Here is a 25139-nt window from a genome sequence, read left to right as displayed (position 1 = left end):
ACATCCTGTGAGATTTTGTTTTATAAAGTTCTAGGACAGGCAAAACTAAAACGTGGTTATAAAAATGAGAGTCCTAGTTTTCTCTCTCAGGGCAAGGGGTCATCTAGACCAAAAGAGATCATGAGGGCATTTACAAAGATGATGGAAATGCACTGTCCTTGTAAGTGGTACATACATTTGTCAGAACTTATCAAATTTTAAACTGAAAATCTGTGCATTTGGTGTTCATAAATTATGCCCAGTAAAAGTAGGGCTGTGCGTTTAAGTTAACTTACCCTTCTGTGTTTTGCATTCATTTTTGAGCAATCTCACTGAAATCATTGAGACATTTGAGCCAGTAGTGAGAGATTGGAACAATCTCCAAGGAGAACGGGACAGGATGCTAACCGTGAACACGAGGGACTGATGTCTCCTCTCCTTCCTTCTCTCTCAATCCACGTTAGATACCCTATGGACGTGTGCCCAGAGAGGACTGTTCTTAGGTCTATCCTAGCACTTACCACGTTGTAGTATATTCTCCTGTTTCCTTGCCTCAAGTACCATTCCATGAGTTCTTTGAGAATGAGCGTCATATTCTTTTTACCTTTTCTCTCCAGTGTGCCAGTGTCCCCATCATTGCATGGCAAGTACTCATGGTTGTGGAGTGAACAAGTAAATGAATAAGCAACTGGGTGGAAAATGAATTACTGAGTATCAGTAAGAAAGCTGAGGTAGGAGACTAAATTTATAATGGAGACGTACGAGCTGTGTGGATTCTTCAGGATTTCCAGCCTTGGTATTGGAGTAAAGGCATAGCGTCAGCAGAGTCCAACTTTCTTCTCTTTCTGCAGCTACTTTCCCTTAGTAGGCAGTGAGCTTCTTCTAGGTAGAATGATGCTTCTCTTTTGTTATCCGCTCACAGTCCCCAAAAAGAGCGCTAAATGACTCTGGTTTAATGAACAGGTGAGTGGATTCCCAGGATGCTTTGCTGGAGGCAGGTGCAGGAGTGGGAGGGAAGCTGTTTCACGAGGCTTTGGAATAGGGTCATGTTTTTTGCAGTAATTACATTTTGGTGCAAACTCAGAATTTCCAGTTAGGACGAAACCCTTTATGGATTCTGTTATCCTCTTTACTCAAGTTCTTTTTTAAGAGTCAGTTTGCTCTCATCAAAGTGCGTTCCTATGTTCAGAACACCAGAATATCAGGTTGTACTGACACGTTACTTTTTTGGGTTATTACAGACAATGATGAAATGAGCATATGTGTGTGTGTGTGTGTGTGTGTGTGTGTGTGTGTGTGAGTGAGTGCATGGCTTTGTGTACATGTATGAGTACGTCAATAGAGCAAACTTTTAAAATAGTGGATTTGCTGACCTATCAGGTGTTAGCTATAATTTTATGAATATTTCAAAATTATCCTGCAAAGAGACTGAACTGACAAGTGTGTAAAAGTTTTGGTTTCTGATCCTTTCCTCAAAATGGTCTATTATGATACTTTTTTTTTCATTTTGTCAAAGTGTCGAGTGAGCATTTTTATGCATGTTTTAATTAGAATTCATTTAGATGCTATTGATCGTTTAATATGAACCATTTAATTTTTAGTGAACATCTTGTTCATATATCTGACTGCTTTGCTCATGAGTTGCTGGTCTGTCGTTATTGTCTTAAAGTTTTAAATTTATATTCACCCGTTCATTCACCAACGATTTATTGAATTATTATTATATGCCAGACACTACTTTAGACACTGAAAATACAGCCATGTCTTCATGGACCTTAAATTCTACTGGAGGCTGAAACAAACATGAAATCTAGTATCAATAAATATCAAATATAACATCAAGATGAGGGCAGTGTAGAAGAAATACTTCCCTTTTCTGATTAAGTACAAAAATTTCACAGTTCTTTCTTTTTTTTTTTTTACTTTATTTATATGCCTTTTCTTTTTTCTGTGTAGAATTCTTAAATTTATATGAATTCATATTTATCTGTTATTTATCTAATGGCTTCTAGGTTTTGTATTTCCTTAGAAAGCTTTATTCTTACTATTCTACTTCCAAATTTATCTAATTTCCTTCTATTTTATAGCTAATTTCGACTTCTGCCTCTTGTATTTGGCTTAGAGCACTTGTTTTAAATTCCCTCAATTTATTTCTTATTCTTACTTCACAGAAATGTTCTTCCCAAATTGAATGGAAGAGACGTTAACAGATTTTTGTCGTTGTTGTTATTGATGTATGGCTATAGTATCATAGGCCCTGGGCTATTCCCTTTCACAGGAATAAGCACACACACACACACACACACACACACACACACACACACACAAACACGCAGTCAGAGAATTATTTCTGTAATACTGTAATGTCTGGACCAATGCTGTCCGATAGACTATCTGCAGTGATGTACATCTATATCTACACTGTCCAATACAGTAGCCATTAGCCACATGTGGTTTAAATTGAGCATTTCAATGTGGCTAATGCGACCGACAAGCTGAATTTTAAATTTAATTCCCTTTAATTTTAATGGCTCCATGTGGCTAGTGGTTCATGCATTGGACACCATACTTCTGGACCATTCAGTGGTGAAAAAATGTTTTCATCTTACCACTTGATTCACAATGAAGGCATAAGCAGGGCAGTTTAAAACCTTTCTTTCTTTCTCTTTCTTTCTTTCTTTCTTTCTTTCTTTCTTTCTTTCTTTCTTTCTTTCTTTCTTTCTCCCCTTCCTTTCCCTTCCCTTCCCTTCCCTTCCCTTCCCTTCCCTTCCCTTCCCTTCCCTTCCCTTCCCTCCCCTCCCCTCCCCTCCCCTCCCTTCCCTTCCCTTCCCTTCCTTTCTTCCCAGTTCTAGTGAGCTTTATACTTATTGAGATATAATTAATGTCTAGTAAACTAGTCTTAAAGTGTAAAATTCTATGGACTTGCATATAAATACATCCCTAAAACCATCACCACAATTAAGGTAGTAAGCATTTCTATTGCCCCCACAGAAGTTTCTTCATGCCCATTTGAAATCCATCCTCTTGTCTTTTCACCCCATGGATCATCTTCTTGTCAGTCTAGATTAATTTTCATTTCATATAATTTTGTGTAAATAGAATCATATAGTCTGTACTCTTATTTGTCTATTCTCATTCAGCATAATTATTATTTTATAAATTAAAATGCTTTGCGTTCTATCAAATTAAAATATAATTAAGAAAATGTGATACATATATATAATGGAATATTGCTTAGTCATAAGAAAAGATGAAATACTGCTGTTTGCAACAACATGGATGGATCTGAGATTGTCATGCTATGCTAGGAGAAATAAGTCAGACAGAAAAAGTCAAGATCCATGTGACTTCACTCATGTGGAATATAAAACTGAAAGCAACAAAAGAACAATATGAACAAACAAACAAAAACTCATAGACACAGACAACAGTTTAGTGGTTACCAGAGGGTAAGGGGGAGCAGGGTGGTAGAAGAAGATAAAGGGGGTCAAATGTATGGTGACAAAAGAAGATTTGACTTTGGTTGTTAAACACACAATGTATTATAGAATTATACACTTGAAACCGATGTAATTTTACTAACCAATGTCACTCCAATAAACTTAATAATAAAAAAAGCATTTGGGAAAAGAAATATGTGTGTGTGTGTGTGTGTGTGTGTGTGTGTGTGTGTAAATTATAATTTCAATACTTTCTCTATCTTTCCCTTACAAAAAACAAAATAAAAATTTTGGAAGTGATTGTAAGAATGTGTGGACGTAATTAATGAAACAGTTCCCTAAAAGAGAGTGAGCAAGGTAGGAGCCCATCTGAATTATGATCACTCAGTTGATTCCATTGAAAATAGTGTACCAGAAAGTCAAGATGTCAGATTACTTAAACTCTGTTCTTGCCTCCTCCACAACCACATCAAAATTACAACTAAACTACAGAACAACCATTACTGAGAATCACCTGGTCTAGCTGAACAGCAGTCCTAAAACTGAGGACATTCAGAAGAAGCCACCTCAAGACTGGTAGGAGGGGGAAGATGCAGAAGGGGCTTGTCCCCATACCCTTGTGTGCCAGTTACAAGTTAGGATGGCTGTCTTGGCTGTGGATATCTCCCCTGAGGATGAAGTTGTCCCAGCCCCACACCAGGCTCCCCAGTCCAGGGATTCAGTGCTGGAAAAAGAAGTCCCCACAGCTTCTGGCTATGAAAACCAGCAGTGATTGTGCCTGAGTTAGATGGAGGGTGGCTGCCGTTCCAGGCATTCCTCTTAAAGGGCCTATGCATGGACTTACTCTCTGAGGAACTCACTAGCTCTGATCTCCAATGCTGGGTCAGATGTTTGAAAGGCACCAGGAACAGAGAGGAACTGAATTGTCTGGCTATAGGGAAGGCGCTGGAGGGGCAGCTTTCTCCCAGACAGAAGTGCTGGCAGAAACCATTGTTCCTTTACTGAGCTTCATTGCTGGTGGAAATGCAAAATGGTGCAGCCACTTTGATAGACAGTATGGTGGTTTCTTACAAAACTAAACCTACTCTTATCATATAATGAAATGATTGCATTTCTTGGTATTTGCTCAAAGGAGTTGAAAACATGTCCACACAAAACCCTGCATATGAATATTTATTACAGCTTTATTCATAATTACCAAAATTTGGAAGCAACTAAAATGTCTTCCATCTTAGTCAGCTTGGGCTTAGTCATTATAAACTCGGTTTATAAACAACAGAAATTTATATTTCACAGTTCTGGAGTCTGTGAGTCTGTGATCAGGGGCCAGCATGGTTGGTTCTGGTAAAAACCTTCTAGGTTGCAAACTGCTGACTTCTGGTTGTACCCTCACACGGTACAAAGAGAACAGGGGAGTTGTCTGGTCTCTTATCATATTTCCTTTTTGTCCCTAAGCTTTAAAGGTATGACTGATAAATAAAAATTGTATATATTACAGCATGATTTTCCAATTTACATATACATTATGACATGATTACTACAATCAAGTTAATTCATTGCTTCACATCGTTACCTTTCTTTGTTTGTAGTAAGAACACTTAAGATCTACTCTCAGCAAACTTGAATTGAACAATGCAGTTAGTAGTTATAGTGCCCATGTTGTACGCTAGAGCTCCAGAGTTGATTCATCCTTCCACTAAAACTTTGTACCCTTTGACCAACATCTGCCCCATTTTCCTTACTCTCTAGTCCCTGGCAACCACTGTTCTATTCTCTGCTTTTATGAGTTTGACGTTTTTAGGTTCACATTGCAAGTGACATCATGCAGTATTTTTCTTTCTGTGTCTCGTTTATTTCACTTAGCATTATGTCATCCAGTTCATCCATGTTGTCACAAATAGCAGAATTTTCTTTTCTTTTCTTTTTTAAGGCTGAATAATATTACACAACATATATCACATTTTCTTGATCCATTCATCTGTCAATGGACTCTTAGGTTGTTTCCATGTCTTGTCTCTTGTGAATAGCGCTGCAATAAACAAGGGCATGTAGATAACTGCTTTGAGGTACTGATTTCATTTTCTTTCGGTGTATACCCAGAAAAGGAATTGCTGAGTCATGTGGTAGGTCCATTTTTAATTTTTTCAGTCATCTCCATACTGTTTTCCCTATTGGCTGTACTAATTTACATTTCCACCAATAGTGCACAAGCGTTCCCTTTTCTGTACATCCTCATAAGTACTTGCCATTTATATATACACACATATATATATTAGCTATGCTAAAAGATATGAGGTGATATCTCATTGTGGTTTTGATTTGTATTCCCCAGATGATTAATATGATTAATGATGTTGAGTGTCTTTAAAAGTACCTGTTGGCATTGGCCATTTGTATGTCTTCTTTAGAAAAATGTCTATTCAGGTCCTTTGGCCATTTTTTAAATCAGGTTGTTCATTTTTTTAATATTGAGTTATATGAGTTCCTTATATGTTTTGATATTAACCCCTTACTGAATATATGGTTTGCAAATATTTTTTTCCCAATTCATAGATTGTCTTTTCATTTTGCTGATTGTTTCTTCTGCTGTACAGAAGGTTTTTAGTTTTATATAGTCCCACTTGTTTATTTTTGCTTTCCTGAGCTTTTGGTGTCATATCCAAAAAATTATAGTCAAGGTCAATGTCAAAGAGCTTCTCTCTTATATTTCCTTCTAGGAGTTTTATCATTTTAAGTCTTGCATTTAAGTCTTTAATCATTTTTGAGTTGATGCTTATGTATGATGTAAGATAGAAGACTACTTTCATTCTTTTGCATGTGACTATCCAGTTTTTCCAGCAGCATTTATTGAAAACTGTCTTTTCCTCAGTGTTTATTCTTGGAAACCCCACTCAAACAGTGGAATATTATTCAGTGCTAAGAAAGAAATGACTATCAAGCCATGAAAAGACATGAGAGAAACTTAAATGCATCTTACTAAGTGAAAGAAGCCAATCTGAAAAGGCTATCTACTGTGTAATTCCAACTATACAACATTCTGGAAAAGGTAAAACTGTGGAGAGAGTAAAAAGATCAGTTACTAGGGGTTAGAAGGGAGAGTGGGATAAATAAGTGGAACACAGAGGAGGGCAGTGAAATTACTCTGTATGATACTATAATAGTGGATACATTTCATTATAAATTTGTCTAAACTCATAGAATGGACAACACCAAGAGTGAACCCTAATGTAAACTGGGAACTCTGATAATGATGTGTCAATATAGGTTTACCAATTGTAACAAATGCACAACATTAATAACGTATGTTGATAATGGGGGAGATTATGCATGTGTGAAGATAGGAGTTATATGGGAAATCTCTGTACCTTCTCAATATTACGTGAACCTAAAACTGTTGTGAAAAAATAAACAGGCTAGCAAACAGGTACCTGCTAAAAATGCTTAATAAAATTACCAAAAATGTAGTTCTGAGCATATTAACTTTATTGACCAAACATAGTAAACTGGAAGTACATAAATAAATATCATCTACAACAAGACACATGTATTTATTTATAAAATGTTATTCATGTTTATCAAAATGGAGAATTTCTAGTTTAAAAAGTACTGTTCAAAATTTACTTTATTTTTAATTGTATTTAAGAATCACTATTAAATGTCTATGGTCATTTTGTAAGATGTCCTTAAACCAAAGAAATCAAATGATTCTTAACTTTATAGCATTGAAAGTATAAAGTTTATTTAGGTAGCAGTGACAATTAAAGAATCCTAATATACTAACTCAAAATACACGAAAACTCCAAGGTGTCCAGGACTACTATATTCTGAGTTTGGTCTTTGGGAAATTCAATTAGAATCCTGGCTAGTAGTTCTTGACTCACTACCAGGTACTGTGCTCTAGTCCTTGAGGAGTTTACAGTGTAGTGATCCATATATAGACAACATCTATTCAATGTAATAAGTTGTAGAGGAGTAGACACTGTGCTATGAGATTCAAGAGAGGAAATTTTAATTCGGTATGGAAGAGGAGGAGGGGGGGTAATAACCAAGACAACTTTCAGGAGAAAGTGACACTTGGGCTGTGTCTTAGATAGAAGAAATAATTCCAACCAGAATAAACAGTCTTTGTAAAAGCATGGAGTATGAAGCATCATTCTACTTATGGTTAAAGAATTTCAAGTTGATTTCAAGTTATAAAGTCCAGAAGAGGTAAGGGTGTGACTTGAGGGGTAGAAAAGAGGCAAACCACGGAAGGCCTGCATGCTGTGCAAGTCCTTTAGTCTATCCAGGCACAACAAGGTTAGGGTTAGTATTAGTGTTAGGGTTAGGGTTAGGGCTAGAGCTGGGGTTAGGGTTACTGAAGACTTTTCATGCAAATATGTATAGTGGATTTTTTTTCTTGTTTTAGTTCTGGAAATTTTTATTTATTTAATTTCAAAGAATTTAATATTGAAAGCCAAGACAGAGATTTTAATGGAAACCTATGTGAAATACCTAGCATATCTTGTAACAGAACTCAGTAGATGTTAATTTACTCTTTCATTCTCTTGTGGCTGTAAACTACACTAGAGGAACTTTTTGTCTATCAATCAATCAACATTTTCTTCATTTCATCTGTGCCTCATAGAGACAATTAGACAATTGGACGTAAGCTATGTATAGCTTTAAAAAGATATGTTGAGGACAAGTCTCCTAGACATTTCTTTATGCAGGAGCAGCTAACATATGGGATAGATTAATTAATTAATCATTTATTGTTCATAAGTTCCAATATATTAGCGAACTCAAAATTCATAGTTATATCTTCACATTTTACATTTTACTTATCACTTATTTCATTTTTTTGTGAGCCTAAAGAACTGGAGAACCAAAAAAATAAGTGTAATAATTTTTTTCTTAAAGGGATTCTATATTGTGGGAACTAAAAAATAATTAATTATTTTCTTCCCACCTTCAAGTTCTTCTAGCTGGACTAGTCATCAAATTGACAAAGAGATTAACAGGAGAAGATCAACTTTTTAATACATGTGCATAGGGAATTCACATAGGCATGAAAATTTCAAAAACACTAAGGCAACATTGAGTATATATGACATTTTGGAGAAAGGAGAAAGGAGGGGAGGGGTATTAGCTTTCAGAAGTGAGAATGGGCAATTTACAGGTACTTGAGGAAGAGGGGAACATACATGGCAGGAACATTCTTGCTGGGCAACTCGGAAACAATGGGACACAGTGGGTGGGTATCTGGCTAACAGGAGCCGGTCTGATGTCCTCTTATTTCCCATACTTAATTCAAATTAGGCTATGGCAGCATCTAAGATTCCCTTCCTGAAGCAGGTTTCTCTGAATCTGTTGGGCAGGAAAGGAGGGGTGGGGGTGGCCAAAGGCTATTTCTGAGGGTTTTTTTTGTTGTTGTTGGTTTGTTTGTTTTTTAATAAGCAGCTTAAAATTACTATCACAAAAAGCAACATTAGGTGGCAAAATTTTGGTTCCCTTCACTATATCCCAATCCTGAGGACCCACTGCAAACTTATTCTGCTCTTGAGTTTTCAGTGCTCTTTATTGCAATTAAGCATACATCAAGAAACAGTTTTTTCACTTCCTTCACCTAATTCTGTGGCATTTCCCACACTTACTCTCAGCGTTTCACACAAGAGACACAAGTGGTGTTTGTCAGAGCATGATTTGGAAAAAGCTCCTCTGGTTGGTACTAATCATCTTGATCTCCGGGAGAGGGTAGGAAACAGTTCTTAGGGTCATCCCAATTTCCTTTTATGCCCTAATTATTGTCGTTTTTGCTTCCTTGCTGTTTTTGCTGCCTATCTTTAAAGCTTCTTAGGCTTTGAAGCGGCACAAAATTCTTGCTTTGTGTGTTAAAAATTCAGATAAATTCCCATGATCTTAGTTAAATATCTGCTGAAAAAAACAATCAAGGAATTCTACCCCATATCTAACTTATTTTCATTGTGCTTTGCCAGAAAGTAGGGAAATAAAATTTTACTCTTTCTGTCTTCAGAGCACAGTGGTAGTAATTGCTATGAATGTTGGACTGGGGATCCTTTGATTTGCAGATGCAAAAGACCAACATTTTCCGTGTTTCTGCTTTTGGGGCAAGGGCCATAGGACTCTGAAGAGCAAGAACCTGGAAAGGAAATGTAATCAACAAGATAATATGCTTTTTGTCATCACATTTACAATACATTTAAGTGTCCTCTTTTCTACATTTTTAAAATGTTGACTGAGGCTTAAAATGTGTCTCAGATTTATCAAAAGGAGTAATCTCTGTTTTGATGTTACTCTCCCGTTAGTCTCTAGATTTCAGGGGAGTTATCAGCTATGGAAGATTGAAAGAAATACTTTTACATCATACATTTAATCCCATTCCAAACTGTGATCAGAAGGTAAGTTTAATGCAATGACAACTGGATAATCTTCTCTAAATATAGTTGATATGTAAAAATCTAGACATAACAAAAGTCAATTGGGTATAAGTTATTAATAAAAAAAACAAATTCTTTACTTTAGAAGATACTCACTCATAAAACCCCACAAATGCGTACATACCATGAGGTTCTTTTGAATTCTTTTAGTGCACCTTACGTGTAGTTTTACTCACACCCACAAAAATGTATTCATACGCTGCCTTTCAGAAATATAATAATTTCATAGAACGAAACACATTTATAATATTTATAACAAAGCAGAAGAGCATGCTCATTTCATTCAAAGTTTGACATGTTTTGGAGCTCCACATCCCCTGTCTCTTGTGCTTTTTTTGTTATGAAAATGTAAAAGCTGAAGAACTGGAAGGAAGATGTAGCTTATACCTATTGTTTTGTTTGCCAAGCATCCATTCTTTCTGGAAACTGTTTCCGTGTATGCTTCCCACCAGCACAGCTATGTTAATGCACTCTGGTTTCACATTTCTTGCCACAGTTGATTGATATAGGAATGGGTGCCTTCCCCAAGCTGAGACCCTCCATCAGAAAGTAGGAATTGTGCCTACGAGATTTAGCCTCATACTGCCTGCTGCCTTCAGAGGAGGAGGTGTAAACCCAGGAGCTGTGAGCTTTCACTACCCACTTCATGGATGGGAAGCAGCAACGGCTATTTTTAGAGAAATATGTCCAGAAAGGAACCAAGATGAGAGCAGGAGAGAAGTTTCTGACATTGTAAAGACTCCTGCTTCTATTTTCCTTGAAACCCAAATGCATTCCTTTCCTTTGGTTCAAGGTATCTTTTAGTAAATTTCTTCATTTATGTGTTTATTTTTTATACTTTCCTTAAATATTGTTCTTTGTAATCAAAAGCGCTTTCCTATAAGAAATCAAAATTTGGTGTATTAATTCTTCTTGGTGTATTAATCTTAGATATTAGTAGTTTCTTATGTGAAAGTATCAATGGAGATTCCTTCAAAAATATTAAAACTAGAACTACCATATGATCCAGCAATTCCACTTCTGGGTAGTTATACAGAGAAATCCAAAACACTAATTTGAAAAGATATATGCACCCCTATGTTCACTGCGGCATTTACAATAGCCAAGATATGGAAGCAATCTAAATGTCCATTGACAGATGAATAAAGATATGTGTGTGTGTGTATAATTCAACCATAAAAAAGAATTAAATCTTGTCATTCGTGACAACATGGATAGACCTTGAGGACATTATGCTAAGGGAATAAGTCAGACAGAGAAGGGCAAATACTATATAATCTCACTTATATGTGGAATCTAAAACAAGCAAACAAAAATCTGAACTTGTAGATATGAAGAACAGATTGGTGGTTGGTGGTTGCCAGAGTAGGGGTAAGGGGGCAGCAAAATGGGTGAAGGTGGTCAAACTATACAAACTTTCAGCTATAAAATAAATAAGTCTTAAGGGTGTAATGTACAGCATAGTGACTATAATACTCTACTGTATATTTGAAAGTTGATAAGAAAGTAGATCTTGAAAGTTCTTATCACAAGAAAAAAAATTTGTAACTCTGTATGATAATGGATGTTAACAGGAATTACTGTAGTGATCACTTCACAATATGTAGGAATATCAAATCATTATGTTGTTCACCTGAAACTAATATAATGTATGTCAAATATATCTAAAAACAAGAAAGACAAAGAGAGAGAGAGAGAAGGAAAGAGAAGGAGAGAGGGAGGGAAGGAGGGAGGAAGGGAGGGAGGGAGGGAGGAAGGAAGGAAGGAAGGAAGGAAGGAAGGAAGGAAGGAAGGAAGGAAGGAAGAAAGGAAGGCAGGAAGGAAGGAAGGAAGGAAGGAATCATCAATGCCCTCCATAGCTCACCAGGAACACAGCTGTGATTGAACAAATCAGTGGGGGATAATGCTCACCCTGGGAATGAAGAGGTGTCTTAGTAACAAAGTGCTGAAAATAATATATACAGCATTTGAACATGGAATGCCTTATTGAATGAATCTTCAAACCTGACAATCATTTTCCAGTTGCGTTTAAGATCGGGCAGGATGCGTCAACAAGCGGGAACATAAGTAATCATTAGAAATAAATCATTGTGCTGAGATACCATGTTTCCCTGAAAATAAGACCTAGCCGGATAATCAGCTCTAATGTGTCTTTTGGAGAAAAATTAATGTAAGACCCGGTCTTATTTTACTATAAGACCGGGTATAATATAATATAATATAATAATATAATATACTACTGGGTCTTATATTAATTTTTATTCCAAAAGATGCATTAGAGCTGATTGTCCGGCTAGGTCTTATTTTCGGGAAAACATGGTAGTAGCTATTATTTATTTTAAAGATTAAGGAAAATTTGGTTAATTCTTTCAGCTTTACAAAATGGGAATAGGCTAGCTTAAAAAAAATTGTTTTCAAATGTAATAGAAATTTGTCAGTTTTTAAAATTAAACTGAGTGGAAATTAGTTTTGCATGAAGAGTTTTAAAAATTATGGCAATTAGAGATACACTGGGGTTTCATAAAATGCTGGATGGGAATTACTGTTGCAGCTGATTTTTCAGTGTTTTGAATCCTTTGTGCATAAAGTACATGTTTATCAGCATCGAGCCGTACCTTCCATAAATATTTAATGGTGGTATGCGTTGTCGCACTTGGAAGAGAATGGGGGGAATGTGATGAGTAAGATGTTTCTTCCCTCAAGAGGCTCACAGAAGAGTGACTCTGCTTCACTCCACATTCTTCCCTCTGTGTCCCTAAAATTTCAGGTCTGTGGCCTGACTTCCATAGAAACTCAATAAATGTTCATTATTCCTATTTAATGATGATGATGAGAGATATTTAGTGTGCCTGTTTTAAGGAACTAAGAATAATGTTGGAAAAAAATATTGCCCGGATATACAGATATAATGTCTTATTTTTAGCCAGAGATCTTAAGAACAGTTGTTCCCTCCAAAACACGGTACTATGTTATTTGTTAAATAAAATATATTCATATTGCCAACACTGAGGTTTCAGCCAGATATTTGGGCATTGCAGAGTCTCCTCATTTCCCTGAAAGAACTGTATTGTAAAGTTTAATGTCTTGCTTCAGGAATATTTGGGCCCCTTCCATTGTGATTCGGAGGTAAAGTTTTCATTAATAACTTTAACAGAAATTACAAAAAGAGTTTAGTTTTGTCAAGGATACAAATCAAAATTATAACATTTTGGTTGCTTGCAAAGTCTTCATATATCATATTTATAAAAATTTCATGGTGTGTGTGTGTGTGTGTGTGTGTGTGTGTGTGTGTGTGCCTCAAATTCAGGTTCAGGGTACGGATAGCTGTAGTTGACACTGGTAGCTAAGGGTGTGCTGTAATCTGTAAAGGGAACACGGACAGCTGTGGAAGTGGTACAGGCTCAGAACAGAGCCTACTTCAGGTCTCGTCCCTCCACAGAGGGGCAGGCTGGGGAAACCCCTTTACTACGCAGGGCCATAACACGGATGAGGAAATGAGATTGATGTCTCAGTGTCTTTTATTTATTTGCTTTAATTATAGATGGAGTGGTGACGTGATAGCCTTGGAAGGGGAAAATTATCCTTGTGAAGGTTGATTACAGTAGCTGAAAATTACATGCCAGTCAAACAGTATTTGTGTGGCAGATGCCATCCTTCTGTAAACTCTCCTAGAGAAAGATAGAGAAAGGCTATCTCGCTGTTCATTCCTCCCTTCTTTTAACATTTACTGATCACTTTTTCCACATCAGGCACTGGTTTATGTGTTTGCAATCCAAGGAGGAATAGCACACACCTCTGCCTTCAAGGAACGTATTCATGCAGCACTGATGCAGCCTACTACGTATGCATCACTCTTTTCATACATAATTTTGTCATTTTAGGCAGAAGTGAGAAAGCCGCATTTAATAGAAATGACCATCCCAGGTATATCAACTCCTGTTCCTTTCACTCTCGTTTCTGCTCTTATTTTCACCCTTCAGTTCATCTGCAGTGCCGCTGAATTGGAAAACTTGGGTGCCTTTGTTAATTCTCCCACTGACCAAAATCCTGACACAAGTCCCAAATTTTGTTTTAATTCGCCCGTACACTGAGCTAGTTCAGGGCCTTCTCCTCTCAGGCCTGGATCACAACCAGTAGAAATGTTGGACTCCCTGCTTTCTTTCTGAATGGTCTGAGGCGCTCCACACACACTGCCACTCAAAGCCCTTCAACTTACTTTGTAATCTCATCTACTGTTCACAAATAATTGCATGTCTCTTACTCTGCTTACTTTGCAGGAGAGGAAAAAAAAAGTGACCTGCCAAATTCTTTAGCTTGGAATTCAAGACCTGCTGAATGCAGTGTGAACGCTTCTATTAGATTCAAGTTCCTATTACTCCCAGCACCTACTAGTATATAGAAAGTGTGTAATTAGTGGTTTTTATTGACTGTTAGCCACTCTTTAACTTTGGCGTATGCCTCTTCAGCAACTAACTTTCTGTCTTGTTCATTCACCAATATCTACCTCAAGCATTACATTTTATGCAGACTCACCCTCATTTTTTCCACATGAAGGGAAAGACATAGTCACTCATGTATTTTAATTCATCACACGTTACTGAGCTCTTCCTATGCTCCAAATAGACAAAGATAACTATGATACCCCGCTTCAAGGTTCTCACTCTAGAGCTTTAAGCCAGTAAACAGTTGCGACGTTGTGTGATCAACACTGTGGTGCAAAGCTGCACAGATTCTAGTGAGGTTCCATGGAGCGTGTTGTAAGCTCAGTAGACAAAGTTGAGGGTCAAGGGAAGTTTGGTTGTGTGAATGAATCTTGAGTGTTTCGAAACTAGTGGAAGGACATTTCAGTCAAAGAGAGAAGTACTTTAAAGGCACAGAGGGTTGAAACACACAGGAGTGTTCAAGCACTGACAAACCATGTGGCCTGGCTTAAGCATAGATACAGGATGAGGTGGAGCAACCAGAAATGAGAGACTATACAGGCTATTTTATAAAGTATTAGTTATGCCACGCTAAGAATTGCGCTTGAAACAAAGTGGGCATTCAATAAACATTTACTCAATGAACAAATGAACAAATCACTTCATCTGCTATTGGTATATTAAATCTTCATGGTTAGATATTTCATATTTAGTAATTTCCTGGTTTGCACCTTAGCCCATTGAGGAAAAACTATATATTCACACTATGTTTTCACCGCTCCATGTATTGCTGATCTTTAATCTGTTACTGTAACAATTAGAAACATTCCTACTAATATGAGTGCTAAAAGTTGAGAGTTCATAAAGTTAACATATATAAACAAATGTTCACATAAATTTGTGTTTTTCTTTTTTCTTTTTCTAGGGTCAGACATTGTTCAGTGGTTAATAAAGAACTTAACTATAGAAGATCCAGGTAAATAAATCATTTTCCCATTGATAGAATTATGTTCTTTGTGGTTTTTAAGAAATATGTTTTCTCAGGGCTAATCTGACAACCAAACAAACCTGAAAAATTATAGTTAGACTTAACTATGCTTTTAGCATTTATACAAATTTTATGATGGTCAACATATATTTATCTAAAATTTAGTATATATTTATAATTTTTCACATATTTAATATTCCATTTTATAAAATTTGATTCAGGTGATTTACGATTGTTAGAATGCATGGGCTCTAAACATGTTCACAAATAATTGTACATATAATTTATAGCAAGTGATTATGAAGTAATGAAATTTCCCTTCATAAAACACATAAAAGTAAATCTCATTAATTTATAATTTTGTCTTAACTCCATTTTTGCATGAGATTTGAAAACAATGTTATTTATAATTCTGATTTTCTATCATGCCTACGTGATTTTCTTTGATGCTCTTATTTAAGTCATGGATCCATTCACTGTGGTGGCCATTATGTCTATTTTGCAGTACTGAGCCAATTTCCAGACTTTGAGAACAGTACTGCATTGCCTAGAACAAATCCCTACATATGTAAAGCATTTAATGACTTTTACATAATATCTTGTAGGAACCTTTGCATGTGGCAAACAATTCACATCACTGAAATGAAAATATGATGTATTTTGTTTAGAGAACATAATGAGAAAACAAAACAACCCCCAAAATATTAGAATTACAGTGGCTGAGTGTGACATGGCAGAGAAAGAGGGTAATACAATAACTACGCAACCCACCGTCCCTTTGATTAGAAGAGAATTCAGCATGGATTTCGCTCCCACCTCTGGTGCTTACCACGTCAGAATGGTTTAAAAATAACTGTACATGAAGATGCAAAGTTTCATCATAAAATGTAGCTCCAATTCTATACGTAAATGCCAGTATACATCCCCTACTTCTTTGGTACATGAGCATGTAAAATACTTACCCTAACAGGTTAAATGGGATTAAAACAATTAAATAAAGATGAAGGAGCTATTGTCAGCCTCATATTATTACTAAGTGAAAAGAGGAGATAATTATTGGGAGAGAAAGGCACATTCTCACCTAGTTTACATTTTAGCTTCACTTTAACGGCATGCCTGACTTTATAAACTGTAGCACCAGACAAAAGACCCCAGTACAAAAAACAGATCAGCATGGTCATTAATAACCAGGAAACTACTGATTTTCAAAGAATATTATTTCTCAAAGGGTGAAGTGGATTCAAAGAGTATTTTTATTTGTAAGCCATGACTGAAAGTGTACTTCAGTGAGTATGAGCAGCAGGGAAAATACACAGATATAATAAGCTAGTAAGAAACAGTTGCTTATAATTTGTATGTGTGATATCATTATAGCTATAACGTGTGTAAAAAACTGATTTTATTTGCTTGCTTAATAGTTTAAGGATGTTTGAAAGCTTCATTTGAAGGTATATGAGAGGATAAAATTAATCACACATATTCTTTTGTCATATTTATGACAGGTTGAAAAATTTGGTTTGGGTTGGTTGGTTGTTTTTTTTTTTTAATGAACTAATTCACCCTCTACAGACTGAAAGGCTGTGTACTAGACTTTAAGACAACTAAGAAGCATTGATCATTGATCTGAAGATATAATAGATTTTGCACATAAAGATGAATCAATCTGGCATCATGATTCTAATTAAATATGGTCAAGAACATAGGTGACGTTATGAAAGTTACTTTTATGGATGCCTGCATGAAATTAATCAAACCGCTTTGGAATTGCTCATACAGAGAGACTAAGTAGTTATTATAATGTATGGTCTAATTCTAACCCTATAAATTCTCTGAAAATATTTTAAAATGAGAGAGACACCCATGCCAGACTTCTATCTTGTGGTGGCTGAGTGATTGTTTGAAGACCTCTGGGGATTATTTGAAGCTGTAGATAACAATAATTTGTTGAAAGAGGGTTTGTGGCAAGTTGGAAGAGACTAATGATGGGGTATAGGACCAAGTGCCGATGGCTCATTTGGAGACAGGGGAGAGGGTTGCATGATCTTTAGGGTTTTATCCAAGACCAAGGAGTCCATATTGTTTGTACACTTAATGTTCAATATTTCATTCATGAATACTTAATAGATTTTCATTTCCATTACAGCAATTCAATGGACATTTGGCTGAATAGTTTCTAGAGATTTGGTACTATTAGACAATTGGTCGTAATGTATTATTCATTTAAACTAGAGCTATATTTGAACTTTTCATTCAAATTTAGGATTATTTTTAGTTATGTTTACATACACATATGTACATTTACATATTCAGATAATACACACAAGATTAGTCTAAAATTTTTGTTTGCTTGTACCTCTTGGGTCCGTTTTCACAATTTATATTTTTCTAGGAAAAATTCATGTCTTGATTGTCTCATTCATACTTGCATTCATGTAACACTTCTTTTCTGAATTTCTACTATGGGACAGGCACTGGGAAAACAGGATGAACACTCCCTCCTTGAATGACTTGATTGTCTTTGGCTTCCAGGGTAGCACCCTCATGGCTCTTCTTTGTCACTTCCCACACTGTTAGGCCCGTCTTCTATGATGGCTCTCCACTCCCCACCTCATCTGTAAATGTTGGAATGTCCAGATTTCTGTCCTAGGTGCCTTTCTTTTCTTCATATACACACTGCTGCAAGTGACATATGCTGAGGACTCCTAAGTTTATAGCTTTCATGTTTTTCCCCTTCCTAGATCCCTGTAATGTCTTCCCTCTCTTTGAAAGTCAAAATATAGGTACATAATTGTTAGGGGTTTATACTTTTTGGGTTTTTTTTGTTGTTGCTGTTTGTTTTTGGTGTATTTGTATTATCTGTTGAATCATTTAAGTCTGTTGATGAGTATGGCGTGCTATACTCATCTATCTGATGCCTACGTCATCTCTGTCCTGAAGGGTCAGTCTCAACATGACCAGAATAGAACCCTGATTTACCTCCCTCAAACCTGCTCCTCAGATCAATTACAGGCTTGAGTCTTCTATCCAAGAACATGCTGTGTCTTTCCATTTGGTCAAGTTTGCTTTGTCGTATTTTAAGTTTCCTTGTATAGGTTTTGTATATTTCTTATTAAGCGTATTCCTAGTTATTTTATTTTGTGTTACTATGTGGGTTTTCCTTTCAATTATATCAATTGTTATTGTGTGTATATGTGAAAATTATTGATTTATGTATGCTAATTTTATGTCACTACTTTACTAAATTCTGTTTTTGTTAGTCTTTTTAACTAATATATTGTAAAGCTAGAATGCTTCTTCCAGAAATTTATCAGGGTTGTATGTTGGTGTTCAATTCCTGAGCCCTTGCATATGTTAACAACTCAGCTAGATATAAGAATAGATGAGATAAACTTTCCTCTTTAAAACACTGTAGATATTGATTCATTGCTTTCATATATTCAGTATAGGAGCATACATATATATGAAATTTTCCATATATATATATATATATATATATATATATATATATATATATATATATATATATAAAATGTTTCAAATATATGTTTTTCCCCTGCCTACATTCCTGTAATGTCTTTCCTGTCTTTGAAATTCATTTTGAAATTCATTTTGAAATTCAAAACATAGGTACATAGTTGCTAGGAGTTTATACTTTTCTTTTTTTATGTATTTGTGTTATCTATTGAATCATTTAAGTCTGTTGATTCAGGTTTTCTTAAGTTGAAGTAAAAGAATTTCCTGTTCTATTACTTAAGCCTCATTTTCTAAAATGGATATAATATTTGTACCTACTACTTAGTGCTTTCCTGAAATTTAAGAATATATATATATGTTATTACTGTACCTATTACATAATAATTGCTCAGAAAGTATTAATAATTACAGTTTTTAATTAATTTTTGTTGTTTAATTATTTTTCTGTTTATTTGTTCTGGTTCATTCTATGAAATGACATTTAGTAGCATGTTTTATTGCATTTTATACCCCAATTATCACTTTGTTTTTTTAATTCTTTTCTTAGCTTTTTTCCTTCTCCATCTAGGTAAACTTATTAAGCCTGTATATTAGAGCATCCATTCTAATTCCCTTCACTGGCAATTAAGTTCCATATGGCTGTTAATAGAGAATAAATAAATTATTGCATTTTTAATTATCATCATTTTTCTTATTTTCTCCAGTTCTCTATATCTGCCCTTTAGCAAGTTCCCTTCCAGTCATAGCATGCTGTCTTATGAGTCATCTTTCATCTCTTCTTTTATTACATCAATCTCATTTATTTTTTATACTTTAATTGCACAAAAAATATACAGTCATAAGTTTACTTCATATCATTTTATGTCATAGGAACATTTGTAGTTTTATGAATTGTTTCCCCATTTATTCTCCTCAAACCTAAAGGAGTCTACACAGGACTGATATTTGGTTATTGACAAGGTGGGTGGATTGTCCCTAGATAATTCAATACCATAGTTTCTCTTTTTTGAAGCTGGAGCTACTGTGCTTGTAATATCAATTTGCATTATTAGGTTATTTTTTATTTTATTTTATTTTTTTTAACAGATTGAGTATATTGGGGAATGAGCAGGGACTGTAAGCAATCCCAAGCCTCAGGACTTCATCATGGTATCATACTGACTCTGAGTGTGATGAACCCATGTCACTGGGCCACATTTCCACCCTGTATTCTGCTTTGTCAGTTGCCCAGCTGCATGCGAGCTGAGGCCATGCCTGATTTCTCTGGCGTTTGTTCTCCACAGTGTAGAGAGAAACTGTTCACGGTTGTAGTGTTTCTGTTGGTACAGCCCCACCTTACTTAGCTGCTTTGGGATGCTGTTGATTAACTTCAGTGCACAGAATCTAAACTAGTTTGCTGCCTTCTCTTCTGTGTTCTCAGCTTCCCACCACAGATTTGGGGGTTTTAAGACTTCCAGAGTCTTCTCTATCTAGCCCTGTGGTGCTTTCTCAGGAGGGTGTTATAATGTGATCCAATATATACTATATTGTTAGACTGTTGGGGGCATGTGCTTTGGCACCCTTCCCGAATTTTTAATGCTGATGTAGGTTTCTATTTGTGTGTTTTTTCCTTTGTGGTTGTTGTTCAATTGATAGTTGTAAACTGCTTATGTTGCCATGGTGCTAGAAGTTAATAGTTTCTTTAACACCTTTCAACTAGAATATTATCTATCTATCTATCTATCTATCTATCTATCTATCATCTACGTGCAAATGAAAAACACAATAAATTGCATTAGTCTTATAATTAGAGCTTAACTGATAGATTCGATAAGATGGTACTTTGATTTCATACAAAAATTGATGCACGTCAGTTGTTGGACACGGACAGGGAAATGAGAGGAAGAATTTAGTTGGTGAACATTGATCCACATTGTTATCCACTGGGAAGCATGTTGTCCACCACCAATGTCTTCATTTGGTTATTCACTCAGTTGCTTTTGTTTCTCGTTCCCATTTAAAGGGCCTTTTCCTGTCTATCTACACCCTGCTTTGACCAGGTTCAGTTTGGGGACACCATAAGTAATCCTGTCTCAAACTGGGAAAGTGTGCTATGCTTCCTTAGACCCTATGGTGCTTTTCTTTCTTACTCTCAGTTGTGTGAGAGTAATTCTGCTGCCTTTCTGTTATTCTGAGGTACGGGATTCTCTGAGGCTCTTCAAAGCCCTTTCTGCCTGGACACACCGCGTAGTCCTTGCAATCTGATCCATCTAGGTCCCCATGTCTGTATTTGGGAAACAAGGAACAGGTAGTCTCTACCTTGGAGACAGTATTTTTTGCTTGTTTTTTCTCATTGCTTGAAGTAGTATTTTATCATACCAATTGGCTTTTTCTGTGTAACAAACCACCCTCAAAACTTAGTGGCTTAAAATAAATAATGATTCTATTTAGCTCATGATTCTATGGATCAACCAATCATTTCTGGCTTGAGTCTGCTTGGCTGATTTCTGCTGGGCTCTGTGATGAACTGTAGCCAGCTGGTCAGTGGGTGATCTAGGATTTTGGTGTATTTGGTACTTGGTAGGCTGTCAGCTATGTACATCTCATCTCTCATCCTTCAGCCTGCTAGCTCAGGCTTCTTACCCTGGTGTGTTTAGGGTTCCAAACACAACACAAGTTTCTGCTTCTGTCACATTTACTATTATGTCATCTGCCAAGGCAAATACCATGGCCAAGTTTAGAGCTACTCTATGGAGGGACTAGCTAAGACCATGGATGTAGATGGATGAGAACATATTGGGGCCATTACTGCAACAATGTTTTATATATATATATATATATATATATATATATATATATATATATATATATATATATATTTCTTTTTTTTTTGCTCTCTCCTCTGCCTTTCAAATCTTCCCTTCCATGATATGTCTTACTATCTTTTGGCTTGAGTTTGCAAAATTCATCCTCCATACCCTGTTTATATTTTTCTTAGTAAGTATGCTTTATGTCTAATACCATGCCATATTAATTATGGATGATATTTTGGGCAAATCTGAAAGGTTTAATAAGGTTTGCATTCTTTGCAGAATGATTGACAGACATCAATAAGGGCTTGACATCACTCTGCTCAATTATAATCCTGCCTGCCTGCCTCTCACTGGAAGGGTCACCCTTGCCATGCTCTTGAAGTGAGGTTGACCAAGGTGAGAGGTGCCTCAAGACTCTCAGTCTTATTAATAGCTATGATTTGAGATGATTCTCACTATGGTTTCTGGGTATCAAAGCATGTTATGTATTTCTATGTTCCCTGAGGGGTTGGTCCACCTTTCTCCTTCTTGCTATCAGCCCACGGTTCTTGAGACCCCAGGATTCCTTGAGAGGCATCCTGGCATTGAAGGTAGGTCATGGGCTGTGCAGGCAGACTTGAGCTCAAATACTGATTCAAATACTTATTGACTATGGGAAATTAGGCATGTCACTTGACTGATTTCTCTCTTTTCCCCCCGTTTATTAGCAAAATGCTTTTAATATTATTTTTTGTGAAGCTTAAGTGACTCAACATGAAAGTGTGCCAAAATCTTGATTTGATTTTTAATTAGGCTAGATTTTTCAAACTCTGAACATTTATAAGCACTTTTAACTAAATTGAATCCTTCAAAAATGCATGCAGTTTTTATACTAGCATTCAAATTCAACCTATTTCATGAGGTCTTCTCTCCACAAGTTAGCTCTCTTTGTCTTTTCTTGACCATGAATATTTACCAAGAATATTTACATTTGATACTACTCAATTTGTTGCTTAATTTTTTTATCTTTTATTTGATATTCACATGTGTTGATCTTATTGCTTCAATTGAATCTGAACAACGTAATGGCAGAGGACACAGATCTTCTCCAGCCATTGACTAAGGTGCCAAGATCAACCCGTTTTCAATAATCACTTGATTTTTTACTAATGGGAATCCACTGAAGTGATGTTATGGTAACCAATGATTCAGTACGTACTTTCCTAAATAGATGGGGGAAAATGAGGAGAAAGAAATTTAAAATGAATTGTTCTTCATATAAATAAAATCCAGTGTAAAACAAATGGTTTAAAGTGCAAATAGAAGAAGAAGATTGGGGATAAATACGGATTCATCCAAGATAAAAATTAATTTGGAAGAGTTGTAAAAATTTCTTCCTCTAGAAGTAGTATTTGTTGTAAAAGTACTTGTGAAAATTGAGATTCAGACAAGTCAACCAGATGTTTTGCTTACACATCATCAAACTAGATTAAATATCTTATCACTGGATTAATTAAATCAGCCCATTATGCTCACCACTATACAGAGTCTATCATTTGCCTTCCAATCTCGCCACAGGTTTTGTGGAGAAAATATCTGAATTCCGTTAACAGATATCATAAAACTCTGCTACAAATGACCTAGTATTGCATGGCTTTGGCTAGCCTGCCAGTGAAATCATAGCCTGAGGAACATGAGGATATAGCAGAATTGAGAAAGCATAGAATGTCTTGTTATCCTTGATAATATTTTGTACTTGCAAAGCATTTTATGCTGTTCCAAATCATTTTACGTAGATAATTTCATTTGATTACCATAATACTATCATGAGTAGCCAGGCAGACATTTTGTTCATTTTACATGAAATGTCAACTGAGAAAACTTATGAGTGCCGAGTCACAACAAAACCTGTTCAAAGAAATAAAACCTTCATCTCCCGGACTCTAGCCTGGATGCCCACTCTTTTCTGCACAAATTATTTCAGACCTAGTGTCTGCTTTTCCATAAGGGGTAGAATCAAGAGAGGAACCTGTACCCACCAGACCAGATGACCCCTTATGGAGTGTCTTTTAGAATAAAGTAATTGATTGCCTTGGATTTGGTTTTATATTTACCCATTGCATCCTGGGCATATCCTTTGTTAGAGCTGTTTTCCATATATTTCAACTCTTCTGTATTACAGGCAAAAATAAAAAGATCTTTTTTGTATGCTCTTCAAGTTGTTTCAAACAACAGTTTTACTTGGGTGGAAGGAAGATAGAAGCATTTAAAACACTCTTGCCAATAATCAAGACTCTTCTGAGCCTATAAAAATACATGTTTTATGATTCATTCTGCTATCATGTCAGTATGAAGTAAATAAAAGCGACCCCTTTATTATTTACTGTTCCCCTGCTAGTAGTGAACCATTACATGACAATTTTCTGGGTCTCGAAGGCATCATTTAATACTCTGGTGATAATATGCTGGAAATCACAGATTGGAGGCATCCCATACACCTCTAACAAGATTGATTAGTTTATTTGGTTCAAGATAATAGGTAACACTCAAGCACACATCTTGCAAATGTGCATTTTCTCTTATAAATACAGCTTAAAGGGAAAAGAAATTAATAAAGTCCTCACATCTTTGGGCATCTGCTCCTAACTCATGTTCCTGCTACTGCTGCCAGAGCTCTGTAGTTATGTGCACAGGAAATATTATAGGATATTCTAATTATTTTCCTGTGAGATGAGCAAGGCCATACTTTCCTTTATGTATTCATTTCAGTGTGTTATTAGCTTTTCCTCAGGAGAGAAATCATTCCTTTGGCATATATTATATTAGTACCCCAGGGTTTTGTTTTTTTTTTAAATCGTGGTATTTTGTGCATTTGATATTATCAGGAACCTCTTTTTTGGTGGCCCTTGCCCCTTGGGAATACTCTAGCAAGACAATGAAAGGTCTACAAATGTTTACTCTAGATATCTCTCATGCAAAGTAATCAGCACCAACGGGTACATTCCAACACACCCAGCCTAGAGGATCAACTGTCTCATTTAACGTATTATTTCCTACACTTCTTTCTCTCCCCTCCATTGGTTTGTTTAGGTTTCGTATTTGCATTGAAGTTCCAGACTTCATAGTGGAATAAGTGACTGCTGTTGTCATTTGACTAATACTATAATTATGCAGTCACTTTACACAATTAAAACTCAAATCCCAGAATGTACTGAAAAGTCTTCATGAAGTGCATAAATCAAAGTTTTAGTTGCCAGAATAAGGGCCGTTACGACCAGCATGTCTGTCATGTTTTAGCCACAGGCAGGCCATCTTTCCTGTTGAATGAGGCTTTTCGGCTTCTGACTGCCTTCATTTCTCACCTCCAGTACAATAGTGCAAAAACAGGAGAAAACAGCTATAATACATTAACATTAATTAATTGGGTGCCCCCAGGGACCATGCTGGGTGTCTTCCTCTCATTTAATTCTTGTAAATAGGAAGGAGACACGAGAGCCCCAATATACTGAAAACCAACTGTATGCTGAGCACTATGTTGAGAACTTGATATGTCATTCAGTTTTCAAGAAAAAAGAGAGGAACTTCATGAAGTAAATAGTAGATCAGAAAATTAAGAGATCGAACCA

General features: G+C 36.0%; 1 protein-coding gene across 11 annotated transcripts in view; it reads left to right on the top strand.

Annotated features, from left to right (window-relative positions):
• RGS7 (regulator of G protein signaling 7) overlaps window positions 1-25139 on the top strand; it is a 440443-nt gene that overhangs the window by 294754 nt on the left and 120550 nt on the right. For 9 of the 11 annotated variants that reach the window (XM_088799096.1, XM_088799097.1, XM_088799099.1 and 6 more), the window contains one exon: window positions 15206-15256. The exons of the other annotated variants lie outside the window; for them this stretch is intronic. In XM_088799096.1, the coding sequence (XP_088655222.1) occupies window positions 15206-15256 (51 nt within the window). The remainder of the gene's footprint in view (window positions 1-15205; window positions 15257-25139) is intronic. 11 annotated transcript variants of the gene reach the window in all.

Source organism: Rhinolophus sinicus, chromosome 6, assembly GCF_057876585.1.
Source record: "Rhinolophus sinicus isolate RSI-liver-muscle chromosome 6, RSI-T2T, whole genome shotgun sequence".
NCBI lineage: Eukaryota > Metazoa > Chordata > Mammalia > Chiroptera > Rhinolophidae > Rhinolophus > Rhinolophus sinicus.
The sequence above is the reverse complement of the archived record's forward strand: the minus strand, read 5'-3'. Positions and strand labels throughout refer to the sequence as shown.